The sequence below is a fragment of the Gigantopelta aegis genome, chromosome 13, assembly GCF_016097555.1.
Source record: "Gigantopelta aegis isolate Gae_Host chromosome 13, Gae_host_genome, whole genome shotgun sequence".
Lineage (NCBI taxonomy): Eukaryota > Metazoa > Mollusca > Gastropoda > Neomphalida > Peltospiridae > Gigantopelta > Gigantopelta aegis.
Window position 1 is genome coordinate 2,172,719 of NC_054711.1, and position 26,400 is coordinate 2,199,118.

Below are 26,400 nucleotides of genomic sequence, written 5' to 3' on the forward strand. Positions count from 1 at the left end.
TCGTTAACTGGTTATTTTCACTGGACTTTTGACACGTTTTGTTTAGAAGTTAGAACCAAGTATAACCGATCTATCACTTCGTATGCCAACAAGTAAGCCGACTACGCTTGACGTGATTGTTACATTTCCTGTCATCACCAATTAATAAAATGATGTGGTTTTTGTTTGTTTGTTTGCCTATTTCAAATCAAATAAGTTACAAGGAAAAAAAATCGCGGTACGCAAAACTGTACCGCGGTTCGTATCGAGCTGATCAATTATCCCGGTATACCGATTTATCGTTGCAGCAGTACCCTGAAGTATCCTCAGTGTTAGGGAAGGGGCAGGATATAGCCCAGGGGTAAAACGCTCGCTTGGTGCACAGTTAGTTTGGAATAGATCCCCCATCGGTGAGCCCTTTGGGTTATTTTTTGTTCCAGTCAGGGCACTGTGACTGGTATATCAGAGGCCATGGTATGTGCTATCCTGTCTGTGGGGTGGTACATATAAAAGATCCCTTGCTACTAATGGAAAAAATTTGCAGGTTTCTTCTCTAAGACTGTCAAAATTATCAAATGCTTGAAGTCCAATAGCCGATGATTAATAAATCAGTGTGCTCTAGAGATGTGGTTAAACAAAACTATCTTTTTTCACATGGGGAGGGGCGGGACATAGTACAGTGGTAAAGTGCTTGTCTGATGTGTGGTCAGTTTGGGCCCATTGCCCTCCTATTTTACGTTCCAGCCAGTGCACTATGACTGGTATGTTATATCAAAGACCTTGGGACATGTTTGTGCCATCCTGTCTAGGATGGTGCATATAAAAGATCCCTTGCTACTAATGGAAACGTGTTATATGTACCAAATATTTGACATCCAATAGCCAAGGGCGGGACATAGCCCAATGGTATAGTGCTCGTTCAATGCGTGATCAGTCTAGGATCAATCCCCGTCGATGGGCCCATTGGGCTATTTCTCGTTCCAGCCAGTGCACCACAACTGGTATATCACAAGGCTGTGGTATGTACTACCCTGTCTGTAGGATGGTGGCAGGTGCATATAAAAGATCCCTTGCTGCCAATCGAAAAGAGTAGCCCATGAAGTGGTAACAGTGGGTTTCCTCTCTCATTATCTATGTGGTCTATAACCATGTTTGATGCCATATAACTGTAAATAAATTGTGTTGAGTGCGTCGTTAAGTAAAACATTTCTTTCTTCTTCTTTTTTCCAATATCTGATGATGAATAAATCAGAGTGCTTTAGTGGTGGCGTTTATGTATGCTAGTGTTATTCCTGTTTTTTTAATACATACTGAGTTACTAATGTGCTGAGGTGTTATTTATGGAATGTTTTGTTCAGTATCTTGTCACAATTAACTATGCAAGTTTCAGAGATGACTACACAATTTTAAAATATTAAACGGTAGTTCAATTGACTAGAAATATCGCACATTACGATTTTGAGAATAAAATGGCCTCTGAATAATGAGCTGAGGTGTTATAGGGCTCGAACATAAAAACTTGTCACCCACAGCATTAAAAAAAAATATTGCTGTGGGTAAACGGCCCACTGACGGCAACTTTGAGCCTTCATATAGCAAATTTTTTTAAAGTTACTTTTGCAGCACATAAATATGATTGAAAGATATATTTGTTGCACGTAGACATATTTTATGTTAAATTCTGGCAGATACTAGTAATGTACACCAGATATATCAGGGAACATTTTGTTTTCAAAATCTTGATTAGCGTTGCAACTACTGTTCAATGTTTTAGAATTGTGTAGCGATCTCTGAAACTTGCACAGCTTATCGCGGAGCGATACATAACAAAATGTTCTCTGTATTAATTTTGCTGTCATTGAGGGATTTTACCAATGACAGTAATTTTTATCCAGTAGCACAAAAGTGTTATCGGTGATGTTCCTGACCCATGGTAGTTTATATCTCAATGATGGCAATTGCCGACGTTATGTTCTAGCTCTGATGTTATTAAACATTCTATTTCTGTGGTGTTTAGGTGCTGTCGAATAGTGATAAAACTTAAAAGGAAGGTGTATGATAAACATTCTGTATCTGTTGTTTAGGTGCTGTCGGATAGCGATAAAAGGAAGGTGTATGATAAACATTCTATATCTGTGTTGTTTAGGTGCTTTCGGATAGCGATAAAAGGAAGGTGTATGATAAACACGGTGAAGAAGGACTGAAGAAAGGAGATACGTCTGGTGATCCCTTCTCTAGGTAAGAACAATTAATTCTGAATTTATCTGAAATATTGTTAAAAATAAGAGGCCCCGATATGTCACGGTAAGAACGAGGCTGGCAGTTAATTTTCATGGTTTGAGAAGCAATCTTTGCTTCTGAAATTTTAATCAGAAAGCAAATTGGAGAAAATGAAAAGCATTTATACAATCTGACAGAAACCCTAAGAACGAGGCTCGCAATTAATTTTGATGATATGGGTAACAATCTTTGCTTCTGAAATTTAAATCAGGAAGCAAATTCTAGAAAATAAAAAGCATTTCTAGAATAGTCGAAATTAAGTCTCAGAAATAGATTCCTAATTAGACTATGATGCCATATACTGTAGATCTTGAAATTAACACCTCCCTAGATTAATGCAAGCGACTGTGGGCAAACTAAAATGTGACATTAATGCGAGTGGCCTCCCTTTGAAATATTAACTTTCCTAATAACACACGTCTGTGTACTTTTCGGTTAAATCCGAGTTACATGCAGGCATCTTCAATGAGATCAACTCACTAACATGTCTGTGTACACATCAATTAAACCTGTTTATTGCCTATTGTTTTAATAAGATCAACTCACTAACATGTCTGTGTACACACATCAATTAAACCTGTTTATTGCCTATTGTTTTTAATAAGATCAACTCACTAACATGTCTGTGTACACATCAATTAAACCTGTTTATTGCCTATTGTTTTTAACAAGATCAACTCACTAACATGTCTGTGTACACATCAATTAAACCTGTTTATTGCCTATTGTTTTTAATGAGATCAACTCACTAACATGTCTGTGTACACATCAATTAAACCTGTTTATTGCCTATTGTTTTTAATGAGATCAACTCACTAACATGTCTGTGTACACATCAATTAAACCTGTTTATTGCCTATTGTTTTTAACAAGATCAACTCACTAACATGTCTGTGTACACATCAGTTAACCTGTTTATTGCCTATTGTTTTTAATGAGATCAACTCACTAACATGTCTGTGTACACATCAATTAAACCTGTTTATTGCCTATTGTTTTTAATAAGATCAACTCACTAACATGTCTGTGTACACATCAATTAAACCTGTTTATTGCCTATTGTTTTTAATAAGATCAACTCAGTAACATGTCTGTGTACACATCAATTAAACCTGTTTATTGCCTATTGTTTTTAATAAGATCAACTCAGTAACATGTATGTGTACACATCAATTAAACCTGTTTATTGCCTATTGTTTTTAACAAGATCAACTCACTAACATGTCTGTGTACACATCAATTAAACCTGTTTATTGCCTATTGTTTTTAATAAGATCAACTCAGTAACATGTCTGTGTACACATCAGTTAACCTGTTTATTGCCTATTGTTTTAATAAGATCAACTCACTAACATGTCTGTGTACACATCAATTAAACCTGTTTATTGCCTATTGTTTTTAATAAGATCAACTCAGTAACATGTCTGTGTACACATCAGTTAACCTGTTTATTGCCTATTGTTTTAATAAGATCAACTCACTAACATGTCTGTGTACACATCAATTAAACCTGTTTATTGCCTATTGTTTTTAATAAGATCAACTCAGTAACATGTCTGTGTACACATCAGTTAACCTGTTTATTGCCTATTGTTTTAACAAGATCAACTCACTAACATGTCTGTGTACACATCAATTAAACCTGTTTATTGCCTATTGTTTTTAATAAGATCAACTCAGTAACATGTCTGTGTACACATCAGTTAACCTGTTTATTGCCTATTGTTTTTAATAAGATCAACTCAGTAACATGTCTGTGTACACATCAGTTAACCTGTTTATTGCCTATTGTTTTAATAAGATCAACTCACTAACATGTCTGTGTACACATCAATTAAACCTGTTTATTGCCTATTGTTTTTAATAAGATCAACTCAGTAACATGTCTGTGTACATATCAGTTAACCTGTTTATTGCCTATTGTTTTAATAAGATCAACTCACTAACATGTCTGTGTACACATCAATTAAACCTGTTTATTGCCTATTGTTTTTAATAAGATCAACTCACTAACATGTCTGTGTACACATCAATTAAACCTGTTTATTGCCTATTGTTTTTAACAAGATCAACTCACTAACATGTCTGTGTACACATCAATTAAACCTGTTTATTGCCTATTGTTTTTAATAAGATCAACTCACTAACATGTCTGTGTACACATCAATTAAACCTGTTTATTGCCTATTGTTTTTAATGAGATCAACTCACTAACATGTCTGTGTACACATCAATTAAACCTGTTTATTGCCTATTGTTTTAATAAGATCAACTCACTAACATGTCTGTGTACACATCAATTAAACCTGTTTATTGCCTATTGTTTTTAATAAGATCAACTCACTAACATGTCTGTGTACACATCAATTAAACCTGTTTATTGCCTATTGTTTTTAATAAGATCAACTCACTAACATGTCTGTGTACACATCAATTAAACCTGTTTATTGCCTATTGTTTTTAACAAGATCAACGCACTAACATGTCTGTGTACACATCAGTTAACCTGTTTATTGCCTATTGTTTTTAATGAGATCAACTCACTAACATGTCTGTGTACACATCAATTAAACCTGTTTATTGCCTATTGTTTTTAACAAGATCAACTCAGTAACATGTCTGTGTACACATCAATTAAACCTGTTTATTGCCTATTGTTTTTAACAAGATCAACTCACTAACATGTCTGTGTACACATCAGTTAACCTGTTTATTGCCTATTGTTTTTAATGAGATCAACTCACTAACATGTCTGTGTACACATCAATTAAACCTGTTTATTGCCTATTGTTTTTAATAAGATCAACTCACTAACATGTCTGTGTACACATCAATTAAACCTGTTTATTGCCTATTGTTTTTAATAAGATCAACTCAGTAACATGTCTGTGTACACATCAATTAAACCTGTTTATTGCCTATTGTTTTTAATAAGATCAACTCAGTAACATGTCTGTGTACACATCAATTAAACCTGTTTATTGCCTATTGTTTTTAACAAGATCAACTCACTAACATGTCTGTGTACACATCAATTAAACCTGTTTATTGCCTATTGTTTTTAATAAGATCAACTCACTAACATGTCTGTGTACACATCAGTTAACCTGTTTATTGCCTATTGTTTTTAACAAGATCAACTCAGTTAGATGTCTGTGTACACATCAATTAAACCTGTTTATTGCCTATTGTTTTTAACAAGATCAACTCACTAACATGTCTGTGTACACATCAGTTAACCTGTTTATTGCCTATTGTTTTTAATGAGATCAACTCACTAACATGTCTGTGTACACATCAATTAAACCTGTTTATTGCCTATTGTTTTTAATAAGATCAACTCAGTAACATGTCTGTGTACACATCAGTTAACCTGTTTATTGCCTATTGTTTTAATAAGATCAACTCACTAACATGTCTGTGTACACATCAATTAAACCTGTTTATTGCCTATTGTTTTTAATAAGATCAACTCAGTAACATGTCTGTGTACACATCAGTTAACCTGTTTATTGCCTATTGTTTTAATAAGATCAACTCACTAACATGTCTGTGTACACATCAATTAAACCTGTTTATTGCCTATTGTTTTTAATAAGATCAACTCACTAACATGTCTGTGTACACATCAGTTAACCTGTTTATTGCCTATTGTTTTTAATGAGATCAACTCACTAACATGTCTGTGTACACATCAATTAAACCTGTTTATTGCCTATTGTTTTAATAAGATCAACTCACTAACATGTCTGTGTACACATCAATTAAACCTGTTTATTGCCTATTGTTTTTAACAAGATCAACTCACTAACATGTCTGTGTACACATCAATTAAACCTGTTTATTGCCTATTGTTTTTAATAAGATCAACTCACTAACATGTCTGTGTACACATCAGTTAACCTGTTTATTGCCTATTATTTTTAACAAGATCAACTCACTAACATGTCTGTGTACACATCAATTAAACCTGTTTATTGCCTATTGTTTTTAATAAGATCAACTCACTAACATGTCTGTGTACACATCAGTTAACCTGTTTATTGCCTATTGTTTTTAACAAGATCAACTCAGTTAGATGTCTGTGTACACATCAATTAAACCTGTTTATTGCCTATTGTTTTTAACAAGATCAACTCACTAACATGTCTGTGTACACATCAGTTAACCTGTTTATTGCCTATTGTTTTTAATGAGATCAACTCACTAACATGTCTGTGTACGCATCAATTAAACCTGTTTATTGCCTATTGTTTTTAATAAGATCAACTCAGTAACATGTCTGTGTACACATCAGTTAACCTGTTTATTGCCTATTGTTTTAATAAGATCAACTCACTAACATGTCTGTGTACACATCAATTAAACCTGTTTATTGCCTATTGTTTTTAATAAGATCAACTCAGTAACATGTCTGTGTACACATCAGTTAACCTGTTTATTGCCTATTGTTTTAACAAGATCAACTCACTAACATGTCTGTGTACACATCAATTAAACCTGTTTATTGCCTATTGTTTTTAATAAGATCAACTCAGTAACATGTCTGTGTACACATCAGTTAACCTGTTTATTGCCTATTGTTTTAATAAGATCAACTCACTAACATGTCTGTGTACACATCAATTAAACCTGTTTATTGCCTATTGTTTTTAATAAGATCAACTCAGTAACATGTCTGTGTACACATCAGTTAACCTGTTTATTGCCTATTGTTTTAACAAGATCAACTCACTAACATGTCTGTGTACACATCAATTAAACCTGTTTATTGCCTATTGTTTTTAATAAGATCAACTCAGTAACATGTCTGTGTACACATCAGTTAACCTGTTTATTGCCTATTGTTTTAATAAGATCAACTCACTAACATGTCTGTGTACACATCAATTAAACCTGTTTATTGCCTATTGTTTTTAATAAGATCAACTCACTAACATGTCTGTGTACACATCAATTAAACCTGTTTATTGCCTATTGTTTTTAATAAGATCAACTCACTAACATGTCTGTGTACACATCAATTAAACCTGTTTATTGCCTATTGTTTTTAATAAGATCAACTCAGTAACATGTCTGTGTACACATCAGTTAACCTGTTTATTGCCTATTGTTTTAACAAGATCAACTCACTAACATGTCTGTGTACACATCAATTAAACCTGTTTATTGCCTATTGTTTTTAACAAGATCAACTCACTAACATGTCTGTGTACACATCAATTAAACCTGTTTATTGCCTATTGTTTTTAATAAGATCAACTCACTAACATGTCTGTGTACACATCAGTTAACCTGTTTATTGCCTATTGTTTTTAACAAGATCAACTCACTAACATGTCTGTGTACACATCAATTAAACCTGTTTATTGCCTATTGTTTTTAATAAGATCAACTCACTAACATGTCTGTGTACACATCAGTTAACCTGTTTATTGCCTATTGTTTTTAACAAGATCAACTCAGTAACATGTCTGTGTACACATCAATTAAACCTGTTTATTGCCTATTGTTTTTAACAAGATCAACTCACTAACATGTCTGTGTACACATCAGTTAACCTGTTTATTGCCTATTGTTTTTAATGAGATCAACTCACTAACATGTCTGTGTACACATCAATTAAACCTGTTTATTGCCTATTGTTTTTAATAAGATCAACTCACTAACATGTCTGTGTACACATCAATTAAACCTGTTTATTGCCTATTGTTTTTAATAAGATCAACTCAGTAACATGTATGTGTACACATCAATTAAACCTGTTTATTGCCTATTGTTTTTAACAAGATCAACTCACTAACATGTCTGTGTACACATCAATTAAACCTGTTTATTGCCTATTGTTTTTAATAAGATCAACTCAGTAACATGTCTGTGTACACATCAGTTAACCTGTTTATTGCCTATTGTTTTAATAAGATCAACTCACTAACATGTCTGTGTACACATCAATTAAACCTGTTTATTGCCTATTGTTTTTAATAAGATCAACTCACTAACATGTCTGTGTACACATCAGTTAACCTGTTTATTGCCTATTGTTTTTAATGAGATCAACTCACTAACATGTCTGTGTACACATCAATTAAACCTGTTTATTGCCTATTGTTTTAATAAGATCAACTCACTAACATCTCTGTGTACACATCAATTAAACCTGTTTATTGCCTATTGTTTTTAACAAGATCAACTCACTAACATGTCTGTGTACACATCAATTAAACCTGTTTATTGCCTATTGTTTTTAATAAGATCAACTCATTAACATGTCTGTGTACACATCAGTTAACCTGTTTATTGCCTATTGTTTTTAACAAGATCAACTCACTAACATGTCTGTGTACACATCAATTAAACCTGTTTATTGCCTATTGTTTTTAATAAGATCAACTCACTAACATGTCTGTGTACACATCAGTTAACCTGTTTATTGCCTATTGTTTTTAACAAGATCAACTCAGTAACAAGTCTGTGTACACATCAATTAAACCTGTTTATTGCCTATTGTTTTTAACAAGATCAACTCACTAACATGTCTGTGTACACATCAGTTAACCTGTTTATTGCCTATTGTTTTTAATGAGATCAACTCACTAACATGTCTGTGTACACATCAATTAAACCTGTTTATTGCCTATTGTTTTTAATAAGATCAACTCACTAACATGTCTGTGTACACATCAATTAAACCTGTTTATTGCCTATTGTTTTTAATAAGATCAACTCAGTAACATGTCTGTGTACACATCAATTAAACCTGTTTATTGCCTATTGTTTTTAATAAGATCAACTCAGTAACATGTCTGTGTACACATCAATTAAACCTGTTTATTGCCTATTGTTTTTAATAAGATCAACTCACTAACATGTCTGTGTACACATCAGTTAAACCTGTTTATTGCCTATTGTTTTTAATGAGATCAACTCACTAACATGTCTGTGTACACATCAATTAAACCTGTTTATTGCCTATTGTTTTTAATAAGATCAACTCAGTAACATGTCTGTGTACACATCAGTTAACCTGTTTATTGCCTATTGTTTTAACGAGATCAACTCACTAACATGTCTGTGTACACATCAATTAAACCTGTTTATTGCCTATTGTTTTTAATAAGATCAACTCAGTAACATGTCTGTGTACACATCAGTTAACCTGTTTATTGCCTATTGTTTTAATAAGATCAACTCACTAACATGTCTGTGTACACATCAATTAAACCTGTTTATTGCCTATTGTTTTTAATAAGATCAACTCACTAACATGTCTGTGTACACATCAATTAAACCTGTTTATTGCCTATTGTTTTTAATAAGATCAACTCAGTAACATGTCTGTGTACACATCAGTTAACCTGTTTATTGCCTATTGTTTTAATAAGATCAACTCACTAACATGTCTGTGTACACATCAATTAAACCTGTTTATTGCCTATTGTTTTTAATAAGATCAACTCAGTAACATGTCTGTGTACACATCAGTTAACCTGTTTATTGCCTATTGTTTTAACAAGATCAACTCACTAACATGTCTGTGTACACATCAATTAAACCTGTTTATTGCCTATTGTTTTTAATAAGATCAACTCAGTAACATGTCTGTGTACACATCAGTTAACCTGTTTATTGCCTATTGTTTTAATAAGATCAACTCACTAACATGTCTGTGTACACATCAATTAAACCTGTTTATTGCCTATTGTTTTTAATAAGATCAACTCACTAACATGTCTGTGTACACATCAATTAAACCTGTTTATTGCCTATTGTTTTTAATAAGATCAACTCACTAACATGTCTGTGTACACATCAGTTAACCTGTTTATTGCCTATTGTTTTTAACAAGATCAACTCACTAACATGTCTGTGTACACATCAATTAAACCTGTTTATTGCCTATTGTTTTTAATAAAATCAACTCACTAACATGTCTGTGTACACATCAGTTAACCTGTTTATTGCCTATTGTTTTTAACAAGATCAACTCAGTAACATGTCTGTGTACACATCAATTAAACCTGTTTATTGCCTATTGTTTTTAACAAGATCAACTCACTAACATGTCTGTGTACACATCAGTTAACCTGTTTATTGCCTATTGTTTTTAATGAGATCAACTCACTAACATGTCTGTGTACACATCAATTAAACCTGTTTATTGCCTATTGTTTTTAACAAGATCAACTCACTAACATGTCTGTGTACACATCAATTAAACCTGTTTATTGCCTATTGTTTTTAATAAGATCAACTCACTAACATGTCTGTGTACACATCAGTTAAACCTGTTTATTGCCTATTGTTTTTAATGAGATCAACTCACTAACATGTCTGTGTACACATCAATTAAACCTGTTTATTGCCTATTGTTTTTAACAAGATCAACTCACTAACATGTCTGTGTACACATCAATTAAACCTGTTTATTGCCTATTGTTTTTAATAAGATCAACTCACTAACATGTCTGTGTACACATCAGTTAACCTGTTTATTGCCTATTGTTTTTAACAAGATCAACTCAGTAACATGTCTGTGTACACATCAATTAAACCTGTTTATTGCCTATTGTTTTTAACAAGATCAACTCACTAACATGTCTGTGTACACATCAGTTAACCTGTTTATTGCCTATTGTTTTTAATGAGATCAACTCACTAACATGTCTGTGTACACATCAATTAAACCTGTTTATTGCCTATTGTTTTTAACAAGATCAACTCACTAACATGTCTGTGTACACATCAATTAAACCTGTTTATTGCCTATTGTTTTTAATAAGATCAACTCACTAACATGTCTGTGTACACATCAGTTAAACCTGTTTATTGCCTATTGTTTTTAATGAGATCAACTCACTAACATGTCTGTGTACACATCAATTAAACCTGTTTATTGCCTATTGTTTTTAACAAGATCAACTCACTAACATGTCTGTGTACACATCAATTAAACCTGTTTATTGCCTATTGTTTTTAATAAGATCAACTCACTAACATGTCTGTGTACACATCAGTTAACCTGTTTATTGCCTATTGTTTTTAACAAGATCAACTCACTAACATGTCTGTGTACACATCAATTAAACCTGTTTATTGCCTATTGTTTTTAATAAGATCAACTCACTAACATGTCTGTGTACACATCAGTTAACCTGTTTATTGCCTATTGTTTTTAACAAGATCAACTCAGTAACATGTCTGTGTACACATCAATTAAACCTGTTTATTGCCTATTGTTTTTAACAAGATCAACTCACTAACATGTCTGTGTACACATCAGTTAACCTGTTTATTGCCTATTGTTTTTAATGAGATCAACTCACTAACATGTCTGTGTACACATCAATTAAACCTGTTTATTGCCTATTGTTTTTAATAAGATCAACTCACTAACATGTCTGTGTACACATCAATTAAACCTGTTTATTGCCTATTGTTTTTAATAAGATCAACTCACTAACATGTCTGTGTACACATCAATTAAACCTGTTTATTGCCTATTGTTTTTAACAAGATCAACTCACTAACATGTCTGTGTACACATCAATTAAACCTGTTTATTGCCTATTGTTTTTAACAAGATCAACTCACTAACATGTCTGTGTACACATCAATTAAACCTGTTTATTGCCTATTGTTTTTAATAAGATCAACTCACTAACATGTCTGTGTACACATCAGTTAACCTGTTTATTGCCTATTGTTTTTAATAAGATCAACTCACTAACATGTCTGTGTACACATCAATTAAACCTGTTTATTGCCTATTGTTTTTAATAAGATCAACTCAGTAACATGTCTGTGTACACATGTTTATTGCCTATTGTTTTAATAAGATCAACTCACTAACATGTCTGTGTACACATCAATTAAACCTGTTTATTGCCTATTGTTTTTAATAAGATCAACTCACTAACATGTCTGTGTACACATCAGTTAACCTGTTTATTGCCTATTGTTTTAACAAGATCAACTCACTAACATGTCTGTGTACACATCAATTAAACCTGTTTATTGCCTATTGTTTTTAATAAGATCAACTCACTAACATGTCTGTGTACACATCAGTTAACCTGTTTATTGCCTATTGTTTTAATAAGATCAACTCACTAACATGTCTGTGTACACATCAATTAAACCTGTTTATTGCCTATTGTTTTTAATAAGATCAACTCACTAACATGTCTGTGTACACATCAATTAAACCTGTTTATTGCCTATTGTTTTTAATAAGATCAACTCACTAACATGTCTGTGTACACATCAGTTAACCTGTTTATTGCCTATTGTTTTTAATAAGATCAACTCACTAACATGTCTGTGTACACATCAATTAAACCTGTTTATTGCCTATTGTTTTTAATAAGATCAACTCAGTAACATGTCTGTGTACACATCAGTTAACCTGTTTATTGCCTATTGTTTTTAATAAGATCAACTCACTAACATGTCTGTGTACACATCAATTAAACCTGTTTATTGCCTATTGTTTTTAATAAGATCAACTCACTAACATGTCTGTGTACACATCAGTTAACCTGTTTATTGCCTATTGTTTTAACAAGATCAACTCACTAACATGTCTGTGTACACATCAATTAAACCTGTTTATTGCCTATTGTTTTTAATAAGATCAACTCACTAACATGTCTGTGTACACATCAGTTAACCTGTTTATTGCCTATTGTTTTAATAAGATCAACTCACTAACATGTCTGTGTACACATCAATTAAACCTGTTTATTGCCTATTGTTTTTAATAAGATCAACTCACTAACATGTCTGTGTACACATCAATTAAACCTGTTTATTGCCTATTGTTTTTAATAAGATCAACTCACTAACATGTCTGTGTACACATCAGTTAACCTGTTTATTGCCTATTGTTTTTAATAAGATCAACTCACTAACATGTCTGTGTACACATCAATTAAACCTGTTTATTGCCTATTGTTTTTAATAAGATCAACTCACTAACATGTCTGTGTACACATCAGTTAACCTGTTTATTGCCTATTGTTTTTAACAAGATCAACTCAGTAACATGTCTGTGTACACATCAATTAAACCTGTTTATTGCCTATTGTTTTTAATAAGATCAACTCACTAACATGTCTGTGTACACATCAGTTAACCTGTTTATTGCCTATTGTTTTTAATAAGATCAACTCACTAACATGTCTGTGTACACATCAATTAAACCTGTTTATTGCCTATTGTTTTTAACAAGATCAACTCACTAACATGTCTGTGTACACATCAATTAAACCTGTTTATTGCCTATTGTTTTTAATAAGATCAACTCACTAACATGTCTGTGTACACATCAGTTAAACCTGTTTATTGCCTATTGTTTTTAATAAGATCAACTCACTAACATGTCTGTGTACACATCAATTAAACCTGTTTATTGCCTATTGTTTTTAATAAGATCAACTCACTAACATGTCTGTGTACACATCAATTAAACCTGTTTATTGCCTATTGTTTTTAATAAGATCAACTCACTAACATGTCTGTGTACACATCAGTTAACCTGTTTATTGCCTATTGTTTTTAACAAGATCAACTCACTAACATGTCTGTGTACACATCAATTAAACCTGTTTATTGCCTATTGTTTTTAATAAGATCAACTCACTAACATGTCTGTGTACACATCAGTTAACCTGTTTATTGCCTATTGTTTTTAACAAGATCAACTCACTAACATGTCTGTGTACACATCAATTAAACCTGTTTATTGCCTATTGTTTTTAATAAGATCAACTCACTAACATGTCTGTGTACACATCAGTTAACCTGTTTATTGCCTATTGTTTTAACAAGATCAACTCACTAACATGTCTGTGTACACATCAATTAAACTTGTTTATTGCCTATTGTTTTTAATAAGATCAACTCAGTAACATGTCTGTGTACACATCAGTTAACCTGTTTATTGCCTATTGTTTTAATAAGATCAACTCACTAACATGTCTGTGTACACATCAATTAAACCTGTTTATTGCCTATTGTTTTTAATAAGATCAACTCACTAACATGTCTGTGTACACATCAATTAAACCTGTTTATTGCCTATTGTTTTTAATAAGATCAACTCACTAACATGTCTGTGTACACATCAGTTAACCTGTTTATTGCCTATTGTTTTTAACAAGATCAACTCACTAACATGTCTGTGTACACATCAATTAAACCTGTTTATTGCCTATTGTTTTTAATAAGATCAACTCACTAACATGTCTGTGTACACATCAGTTAACCTGTTTATTGCCTATTGTTTTTAACAAGATCAACTCAGTAACATGTCTGTGTACACATCAATTAAACCTGTTTATTGCCTATTGTTTTTAACAAGATCAACTCACTAACATGTCTGTGTACACATCAGTTAACCTGTTTATTGCCTATTGTTTTTAATGAGATCAACTCACTAACATGTCTGTGTACACATCAATTAAACCTGTTTATTGCCTATTGTTTTTAACAAGATCAACTCACTAACATGTCTGTGTACACATCAATTAAACCTGTTTATTGCCTATTGTTTTTAATAAGATCAACTCACTAACATGTCTGTGTACACATCAGTTAAACCTGTTTATTGCCTATTGTTTTTAATGAGATCAACTCACTAACATGTCTGTGTACACATCAATTAAACCTGTTTATTGCCTATTGTTTTTAACAAGATCAACTCACTAACATGTCTGTGTACACATCAATTAAACCTGTTTATTGCCTATTGTTTTTAATAAGATCAACTCACTAACATGTCTGTGTACACATCAGTTAACCTGTTTATTGCCTATTGTTTTTAACAAGATCAACTCACTAACATGTCTGTGTACACATCAATTAAACCTGTTTATTGCCTATTGTTTTTAATAAGATCAACTCACTAACATGTCTGTGTACACATCAGTTAACCTGTTTATTGCCTATTGTTTTTAACAAGATCAACTCAGTAACATGTCTGTGTACACATCAATTAAACCTGTTTATTGCCTATTGTTTTTAACAAGATCAACTCACTAACATGTCTGTGTACACATCAGTTAACCTGTTTATTGCCTATTGTTTTTAATGAGATCAACTCACTAACATGTCTGTGTACACATCAATTAAACCTGTTTATTGCCTATTGTTTTTAATAAGATCAACTCACTAACATGTCTGTGTACACATCAATTAAACCTGTTTATTGCCTATTGTTTTTAATAAGATCATCTCAGTAACATGTCTGTGTACACATCAATTAAACCTGTTTATTGCCTATTGTTTTTAACAAGATCAACTCAGTAACATGTATGTGTACACATCAATTAAACCTGTTTATTGCCTATTGTTTTTAACAAGATCAACTCACTAACATGTCTGTGTACACATCAATTAAACCTGTTTATTGCCTATTGTTTTTAATAAGATCAACTCAGTAACATGTCTGTGTACACATCAGTTAACCTGTTTATTGCCTATTGTTTTAATAAGATCAACTCACTAACATGTCTGTGTACACATCAATTAAACCTGTTTATTGCCTATTGTTTTTAATAAGATCAACTCAGTAACATGTCTGTGTACACATCAGTTAACCTGTTTATTGCCTATTGTTTTAATAAGATCAACTCACTAACATGTCTGTGTACACATCAATTAAACCTGTTTATTGCCTATTGTTTTTAACAAGATCAACTCAGTAACATGTCTGTGTACACATCAATTAAACCTGTTTATTGCCTATTGTTTTTAACAAGATCAACTCACTAACATGTCTGTGTACACATCAATTAAACCTGTTTATTGCCTATTGTTTTTAATAAGATCAACTCACTAACATGTCTGTGTACACATCAATTAAACCTGTTTATTGCCTATTGTTTTTAATGAGATCAACTCACTAACATGTCTGTGTACACATCAATTAAACCTGTTTATTGCCTATTGTTTTTAATGAGATCAACTCACTAACATGTCTGTGTACACATCAATTAAACCTGTTTATTACCTATTGTTTTAATAAGATCAACTCCCAGCATATTTTTGCGGCAATCATTTATGTAACGTGTATAGTTACCTACATCTGGCAAAATATTAGAATACATGTACATGTAACATTACATCTGTATGCCAACAAGGTTACAAGGAACTTTATCAGTAAAGATAAAGAAACAGTCGACTGCAATATTAGCATGCTAAAACCCATGCATGCACGATGGATTATGTCAGCTTTTGACAGGGTGGCCAAAGAACCTGCAGTCGCACATAACTGGCATCTTGCTGGACTATTGGACAATTAGTCTGTCTCAACTACGATGAATTGTGCTCCAGTTGTTTTATAAATGTATTAGAATTTTAATCTTTGTGTTAATAGCGTGTGACGCATAACTTGCTGAACTGTTCGACAGTTAGTCTTGCCTACAATAAATTGTTTTCCAGTTCTGTTTTATAAATATATTACAATGTTAATCTTTGTTTTTGTTTTAATAATGTGGGACACATATACAAAATATAGAAATAAATGCGTAATATTATTAATGCGAATAACACAAACTTGCATTTTTCGCATTAATATTATTATCGCATTAATTTCAGGATCTACAGTAATCGTAATTAAAGTATGTTGAGTGCGTCATTAAATAAACATTCCTGCCTCTGAACATTCAACAAGGCTTGCAATTATTTTTTGTGGAACAAGAAGCAATCTGCGTCTCGCATTTTAATCGGGAAGCGAATTGTAGAAAATAAAATGCAGTAGTCTGAGAACTGTGAGAAATGTCAAATTGAAGGCCTGCATTAACATTCCTTGTGGGTTTTTTAATGTTTTCCAATTACTAAATGTGTTTGCATGTTATTATAAACCGTTCCTGTTATTCCTGTTATTAGTTCCCTACCGGTCCAACCGGAGGGGACTGTAGGTTTCATGTCTGTCCATCTGTTGGTTCCACATAGAGGTTTTTTTAAGAATGCCTTGAGTTATTGACCTAGGGCCTAATTCACTAAACTCTCGCAACTTTGCGATCTCGCAGTGCAGTGGTAAAAGACTTGCAAAGAGGATGCTTTGTTGTCTATTAGAGCCTAAGAGAGCTTTGTGAATTAGGCCCCTAAATTTTGTGTATCGCTTTATAATGCATGATGTATAATATAATGCATTATATGGTGGATTTACCCATTTGTGACAGAGTTGTAGCCCTTTTAACTTATGATCAACAACAATTTGTTGGGTCCAGTAGGGGACATGTATGGCTTTAGCAGTACTCTCAAAATGCTTAGTTTTTTTAGTTTTCTAAGCAATATGTTTGGATGTTGTTATGACCCATTCGAGTTATTTCTTTCAGTTTCTTTGGTGATTTTGGCTTCAATTTTGGTTTTGGCAGTAACGAGAAGGATAATGAGGTTCCGCGGGGTGGTGACGTTGTCATGGATCTCGACGTGACGCTGGAGGAACTCTATATCGGGAACTTCGTCGAGGTAATCCAAACACCGGGTTCAGTAGTGGGCGATGAGGCATTTATCAAGGTGTACCGTGGGTTCGTACAAATTAAGTTTAAGAAAATAGTATTGAGTTATCTCCCATAATGTGTGAAAAATGCTCACCTGAGTTAGTTTGTTTTGTTAACGACACCACTAGGACATATTGATTTACTAATCATTGGCTATTGGGTGTCAAACACTTGGTGATTCTGACATAGTCTTAGAGAGGAAACCTGCTCGCATACCAACCCTGAGATTTTGGCAGTTCCAATGGCCAATTTTGACATGTATAAACCAGCTTACTGTATTATTATTAGGACTGTAGGTTACATCTCTTTCTTTCTATTCGTCAGTCTGTCCCACATATAGTTTTCCTGATGTGTTTTTCACAATGCTTTAAGATATTAAGCTGAATTTTTTTTATAGCTTTATCATGTACTATTGCAGATCAAGTTTGACTTCCATTGCGATTGACCTATTTTTGACAGAGTTATACTTTGATCTTAGATGTGAGAATTTAGTTTTCCCAACTTGTTTTTTTTTTGCAATACCTTGAGATATTGAGCTGAAATGTTGTGTATAGCTTTATCACGTACCGTTATGGATCATGTTCGACTTCCATTGTGATTTACCTATTTTTGACAAGAGTTATGGCCTTTGAACTTAAGAGATATGAAAATGCCTCAAGATATTGATCTCAATTTTTTTCGTTGTTATAGCTTTATCAGATACTGCTACAGATCAAGTTTAACTTTCATATGCTGTTTACCTTTTTTTTTGACGCTAAAATGTGTTCCTCACTGCTCTCAAAATGCTTGTTATTGTTAAAAATACCCATTTTGTACATATTGTTTATTTGTGTTACTATTTTTGTATGTACCAGGTTGTACGTTATAAACCTGTAGCAGTGCCGGCGAAGGGAACACGGAAGTGTAACTGTCGGATGGAAATGGTTACCCAGCAACTGGGCCCCGGACAATTCCAGATGATGCAACAGCAAGTGTGTGATGAGTGTCCCAATGTGAAGTAAGTTGATCTACAGTACTTGACACAGCAGTATAATCAACCACCAACCCGTAGTTGGTTTCTCTAAGTTGATCTACAGTACTTGACACAGCTGTATAATCAACCACCAACCCGTAGTTGGTTTCTCTAAGTTGATCTACAGTACTTGACACAGCAGTATAATCAACCACCAACCCATAGTTGGTTTCTGTATTGTTGATCTACAGTACTTGACACAGCAGTATAATCAACCACCAACCCATAGTTGGTTTCTGTATTGTTGATCTACAGTACGCGACACAGCAGTATGATCAGCCACCAACCCATAGTTCGTTTCTGTATGTTGATCTACAGTACGCGACACAGCAGTATAACCAATCATTAACCTGTAGTTGGTTTCTGTAAGTTGATCTACGGTATGCAACACAGCAGTATAATCAACCACCAACCCGTAGTAGGTTTCTGTAAGTCTGTTAATCTACATTACATGCCATAGCAATATAATCAACTAGCAACCCATAGGTGTCACACATCGTTGTTGGGGTGAAGCGGAGTTCTCACTGTGCAGTTTGTTCATCAGCTTGTCGAATGTGAATTGACGGTCCTACAGAAATCGGAATAACAACTTGTAGTAGCTGCTCGAATCATATCAATTGGGAAGACATGACATCATAAGATTGCATGATGTCAAATAAGCTCATAAGTTTTTTAAATATTTTCAGCAACTCACAACAAATTTACATCAATTCCGAATTAGAGGAACCATTACAGTTAACATTTTTCATTACAATTATGAATTTGTATAGTCGATCATCACATTGGTCTAGCTCTAGCACTCACCAGATTTGTCAGTTGCGAATTTTGAAAGTAGTTCGCCAATTGTATTTCAATTTGTGAAATAATTTCATATAATAATTGACATTCTTTTAGAAAATAGCTGTCGATTTCTTCAATTTTTGAAGTTTGACAATTAGGCGAAATGTTTTGCTCACCCAGAGCTAGCCCTGTAGAACCAAAGAGACCAATTTTTTAAATGTATTATAATCGATCATTGGAACATCACTAGAAGATGTTTTATTTTTTAAATGTATTATAATCGATCATTGGAAGATCTCTAAAAGATGTTTTATTTTTTAAATGTATTATAATCGATCATTGGAACATCACTAGCAGATGTTTTATTTCTTTAAATATGGATTTCGTTTTCTCATTGTTGTTGGTAGATTGGTATTCCAGTTTTGTTCTGTCAGTATTGTACAACTTGCTAACTGATGTTCTTTCTGTTTTTGTTGTTAAATATTAATTTACTGTTGTTTTACAGATTTGTACCAGAAGAAAAACTTTTAGAAATAGAAATAGAAGCGGGCATGCGAGATGGCCAAGAGTATCCATTCGTAGCTGAAGGTGGGTTTGTCAAAGGTTGTGGTATGTGCTATCCTGTCTGTGGGATTGTGCATATAAAAGATCCCTTGGTGCATTAGGAAAAACATAGCAGGTTTCCTTTGATGACTACGAGTTAGAATTACCAAATGTTTGACATCCAATAGGCGATGTTTACTAAATCATTGTGCTCTAGTGGTGTTGTTAAGTAAACTATCACTTTGAAACTTAAGGTACTATGATTACAGGACATCACATTACCAAATGTAAAGGATGACCGTTTACCGACATTAGCACATTTAAACTACGGCTATTTGGTGTCTTAACATATGGTTGGTTTGACACTTGGTCGAGAGTGAGAGAGGAAAGGAAAGGAATGTTTGTTTAACGACACCTCGGCACATTTTAAACACCGGCTATTTGGTGTCTAACATATGGTTATTATGACACTTGGTCGAGAGTGAGAGAGGAAAAGAATGTTTGTTTAACGACACCTCAGCACATTTTAAACACCGGCTATTTGGTGTCTAACATATGGTTATTTTGACACTTGGTCGAGAGAGAGAGAGGAAAGGAAAGGAATGTTTGTTTAACGACACCTCAGCACATTTAAACTACAGCTATTTGGTGTCTAACATATGGTTATTTTGACACTTGGTCGATAGTGAGAGAGGAAAGGAAAGGAATGTTTGTTTAACAACACCTCAGCACATTTTAAACTACGGCTATTTGGTGTCTAACATATGGTTTTTTCACACTTGGTCGAGAGTGAGAGAGGAATGGAAAGGAATGTTTAACGACACCTCAGCACATTTTAAACTACAGCTATTTGGTGTCTAACATATGGTTATTTTGATACTTGGTCAAGAGTGAGAGAGGAAAGGAATGTTTGTTTAACGACACCTCAGCACATTTTAAACTACAGCTATTTGGTGTCTAAAAACATATGGTTATTTTGACACTTGGTCGAGAGTGAGAGAGGAGAGGAAAGGAATGTTTGTTTAACGACACCTCAGCACATTTTAAACTATGGCTATTTGGTGTCTAACATGGTTATTTTGACACTTGGTCGAGAGTGAGAGAGGAAAGGAATGTTTGTTTAACGACACCTCAGCACATTTTAAACTACAGCTATTTGGTGTCTAAAAACATATGGTTATTTTGACACTTGGTCGAGAGTGAGAGAGGAAAGGAATGTTTGTTTAACGACACCTCAGCACATTTTAAACTATGGCTATTTGGTGTCTAACATGGTTATTTTGACACTTGGTCGAGAGTGAGAGAGGAAAGGAAAGGAATGTCTGTTTAACGACACCTCAGCACATTTTAAACTACAGCTATTTGGTGTCTAACATATGGTTATTTTGACACTTGGTCGAGAGTGAGAGAGGAAAGGAAAGGAATGTTTGTTTAACGACACCTCAGCACATTTTAAACTACGGCTATTTTGTGTCTAACATATGGTTATTTTGACACTTGGTCGAGAGAGAGAGAGAGGAAAGGAATGTTTGTTTAACGACACCTCAGCACATTTTAAACTACAGCTATTTGGTGTCTAACATATGGTTATTTTGACACTTGGTCGAGAGTGAGAGAGGAAAGGAATGTTTGTTTAACGACACCTCAGTACATTTTAAACTACAGCTATTTGGTGTCTAAAAACATATGGTTATTTTGACACTTGGTCGAGAGTGAGAGGAGAGGAAAGGAATGTTTGTTTAACGACACCTCAGCACATTTTAAACTATGGCTATTTGGTGTCTAACATGGTTATTTTTACACTTGGTCGAGAGTGAGAGAGGAAAGGAATGTTTGTTTAACGACACCTCAGCACATTTTAAACTACAGCTATTTGGTGTCTAACATATGTTTATTTTGACACTTGATGGAGAGTAAGAGAGGAAAGGAAAGGAATGTTTGTTTAATGGCACTTCAGCACATTTTAAACTACGGCTATTTGTTGTCTAACATATGGTTATTTTGACACTTGGTCGAGAGAGAGAGAGGAAAGGAAAGGAATGTTTGTTTAACGACACCTCAGCACATTTTAAACTACATTTATTTGGTGTCTAACATATGGTTATTTTGACACTTCGTCGAGAGAGAGAGGAAAGGAATGTTTGTTTAACGACACCTCAGCACATTTTAAACTGACTCTTTTATAGTTATTTTGACATTTGGTCAGTTTCGAATAGGAGTGTCAGGTTTCGCTCCTGCAGTGTTTGTGCCAGTCACTAACATGTAAGTTTAATGGTATTACTAAACTGGAAAAAGATCAAACTAAAACACTGGCACAGACAGTGAGAAGAATGAGGTGGTTGTCTTTATGACTTCATTATAAAACGTCCCGGTTCTTTCCTTAAGTTACCGGCGTCGTGGCAGGCCATCGGTCTACAGGCTGGTAGGTACTGGGTTCGGATCCCAGTCGAGGCATGGGATTTTTAATCCAGATACCGACTCCAAACCCTGAGTGAGTGCTCCGCAAGGCTCAATGGGTAGGTGTAAACCACTTGCACCGACCAGTGATCAATAAATGGTTCAACAAAGGCCATGCTTTGTGCTATCCTGCCTGTGGGAAGCGCAAATAAAAGATCCCTTGCTGCTAATCAGAAGAGTAGCACATGTAGTGGCGACAGCGGGTTTCCTCTCAAAATCTGTGGTCCTTAACCATATGTCTGACGCCATATAACCGTAAATAAAATGTGTTGAATGTGTCGTTAAATAAAACATTTCTTTCTTTTTTCTTTCCTTAAGTTATGACATAGATTTTAAAATCCATAACTATTACGGAGATCCAAGCAGATGTGTTCGCTTAGGGATATAATGTTATTGTAATTAGTCCCCTACCGGTCTAACCAGAGGGGACTATTTGTTTTATCTCTGTCTGTCTGTCTGTCTGTCTGTCGTCTGTCCCACATATAGTTTTCCAGAATTTTGTCCACAATGCTGAAAGATATTGAGCTAAAAAATGTCATATACATTTATTATGTACTGGGAGCGGGACATAGCCCAGTGGTACGGCGTTCGCTCGATGAACGGTCGCTGTGGGATCGATCCCCGTCGGTGGGCCCATTGGGCTAATTCGTGCACCACGACTGGTATATCAAAGGCCGTGGTATATGCTACCCTATCTATGGGATGGTGCATATAAAAGATCCCTTGCTGCTAATCGGAAAGAGTAGCCCATGAAGTGGTGACAGTGGGTTTCCTATCTCAATATCTGTGGTCCATAACCATATGTCTGACGCCATATAACCGTAAATAAAATGTGTTGAGTGCGTCGTTAAATAAAACATGTCTTATTTTATTATGTACTGTTACAGATCAAGTTTGACTTTCATGACTAATTACTCATTTTTGACAGACTTGTGGGCCTAGAACTTCGGAGATATGAAATTTTATTTTCTGGACATTTTCACTCAGATATTGAGCTGAAAATTTGTGTATAGCTTTATCACGATCAAGTTTGACTTCCATTTTCAAGTTCTCCTTTTTCACAGAGTTATGGCCCTTGAACTTAGGAAATATAAAAAGGCGAATGCTTGTTAGTAATATTGTTTTCGTATTGTAGGTGAACCACACATTGATGGGGAGCCCGGTGATTTGAGATTTAAAATCAAACAGATCAAGTAAGTTTACATTAAGTAAATTTGGAGTTTGATTATCAGAGGTGGGGGGGGGGGGGGGGGGGGGGGGGGGTGCAGGGGGCCCCCATTCATCCCCCACCCACCCCTAAATTTTGCGATAGTTATAATTTTATTATACAGTAGATTCTCATTGGCTCGAACACTGTCTGTGCATCAAAGTCTGTTCGACCCATCGGGTAGTTCAAACCATGCATTCGGCTGTTGTCGGGTGCTTCTGTAACACAAAAAACAATCGGAACACTTAGCATATTTCCATAAAACTGGCTTGGGCGAGACGGTCCGATTGACTCATGAGTAACGAAATCGCAGTCAAATGTCGCATGAGATACACTGGTAGTTTTTATCGATATATTATTTATAAATATTTATTAATTAAAAAAATCGTTCTTTTATTTAACTGCTGTTGTTAGAATCTTTCAGCGATATATTAACAACGTTGAGTAAAAATAAAGTGCATGAAGCACAGGCGGAGACCCTTTACCAGTTATTGTTGCAATCACCACTAAAGTGGTTCAAGAGGAAAGATCTGTTCGACATTGATCTCTCATTGTATTTCAAGTTTAAAAAGACAAAATATGCCGACGCTCATGCATAGAGTAGCGATTTATATGCTTAAAGTAAACCGGCGAGGCCTGCCTAGGCTCACCAATTGATTGGTGTTACATGCAAGGTTCATTCAGCTAACGATTATCATAGTACAATTGTCTGTACTAGAAAGATAATTACTGATAGGTGCTAAATAAACAACATGATAAGCCGGCATATGATCTAGGATTAATTCGTTCCACTTCTGAATTTACAGTTTAATTTTACAGTTCGGACCAATAAAGTGGTTCAAGAGAAAGCTTCTGTTCGACCCCAGGGGTATTCGATCAATCAGCACCAAAATAAAAGGGTTTAATAGAGAGAAAAATCGGGACATTGTTCTTGGTATCGAGAATACCGGTAGGTTCAACCGTTGGGCGTTCGAGCCAATGAGATTCTACTGTATATTAATGTTCTTTTTTTTTACGATCCCCCAAAATAGTTCCCTTGGCATTCCACCTCATGTTATGGTGCCATTACGCGCGGCTATTATTAAACCCCATTTACTTACATTTTATTATTTAGAATACACATTTCCATTCACCTGAAGTGCTTTTTGGTAATCCTGATGTTTGTAAAACCACGAAATACATTTTTTGCATTTTTTCACGAGACGTGCTGTCGAGAAAAAAACGTTAAGCAAGCGAGTTCCAATCTATTTTTAGAGGGGATATTTCCATTTCAATGTCACAGACGTTGGTATATCACGTGACCGTTATCATTTTGGTTCGGATTGTTTTCTCGTGCACGGTTCGCGCAATCAACATCCGATTTGTTGTTGTTCATTTGTGAGATTTTTCTTCACAGTTCGTGAACATTTTCAGTAACAATAAAGTTCAGACAAGTAAGTGTCTCAATACAAAACGTTACAAACCCTTAAAACCAATAATTTTGCTAAGTCTTACGATATCTGGAGAGGGAATACAACCAGGACAGAACAGTTAGAACATGTCCAGGAGAGGTGACACGAACGCACCCCAAGTCTGAAATTTGTCGTGACATAGGCATTGTTGTGCTTCGAGCGACATCTACCGGTGACATCAGAATACTAACTTTCAAAATTATTTCAAGCAATTGGGACATGGGGATTCCCATGGTATTTATCGATATAAAACCTGCTTTTTCACTCCATTTGATAAAAACGTGATCTAAGTGTGTTACAGGTTTGTAGATTAACCAAATTATAATTTATTTTCGCTGGATGGAACTAGGGTGTGCGGCTTTAAGTCTTTGCCTTCAATCCAGCTAATCATGTTTTATTTTATTTTTAAATTAAAATTATTATATCATTTATTTTATATTTCTTTAATTATTTTTAGTTAATTTATATTATTTATTTTATTTTATTACTATTATTATTATTATTTTATGTTTATTATGTCAGCATTCTGTTAAAACCCAGCAGTGTTCTCGTTAGGTAGAAGTTAAAGGTGGGCGGCTGAGTGACTCTGACACCCCCCTCCCCCAATCCTCCCTCGTCCTTCCAAGTAAATCAGAAAATAAATCTGAACAACGAAACCGAATTACCTCATCAAAATGTAAAGACAGCAATGGGGGTAGGAGCAGTTAATATATTACTTTTTTTAGCAGGAGAGGCAGTGTTCGAGATTAACGGTATCCCGATATCCCGGGGATACCAGAATTTAATTTTGGATACCAGACTTCAAGAACCCAGTATCCCACCGGGATGCCATATAATACTAAATTCTCAGGTGGGATACCATATTTTGAAATGTTAGTATCCAACTGGGATACTGGCCAAAAAATGTAATCTCGAACACTGAGAGGGGGAGGATGCATTATCTTCAGAGTTGGAAGCCAGTACCCCGTACACCCATCCCCACTTCTAAGACCTGTAATCTTAAATTAAAAAACATACAGAAATATGGGTGTGGGTGGATGTTATGGAGGGTGGTTTTTGGGGGGAGGTTTTCTTCCTTTTTTCACATATAAAAATTTGAGAGCTTTTTTTTTTTTAATATAGAGCTCATTATTTCTTTAAATAGCAATCTTTATGTTAGTTTGAATTGCTTTTTTTTTTAAA

The 26,400-nt window shown here is 34.4% G+C and overlaps 1 protein-coding gene across 2 annotated transcripts in view; it reads left to right on the top strand.

The window, feature by feature from the left end:
• Positions 1-26,400, top strand: part of LOC121387868 (dnaJ homolog subfamily B member 11-like) — a 36,608-nt gene that overhangs the window by 5,438 nt on the left and 4,770 nt on the right. Inside the window, exons 3-7 of one of the 2 annotated variants that reach the window (XM_041519096.1) lie at positions 2,126-2,217; positions 17,604-17,736; positions 18,623-18,765; positions 20,066-20,148; positions 23,696-23,753. In XM_041519096.1, coding sequence (XP_041375030.1) covers positions 2,126-2,217; positions 17,604-17,736; positions 18,623-18,765; positions 20,066-20,148; positions 23,696-23,753 — 509 coding nt within the window. The remainder of the gene's footprint in view (positions 1-2,125; positions 2,218-17,603; positions 17,737-18,622; positions 18,766-20,065; positions 20,149-23,695; positions 23,754-26,400) is intronic. The other variant, XM_041519097.1, reaches the window with a different exon arrangement.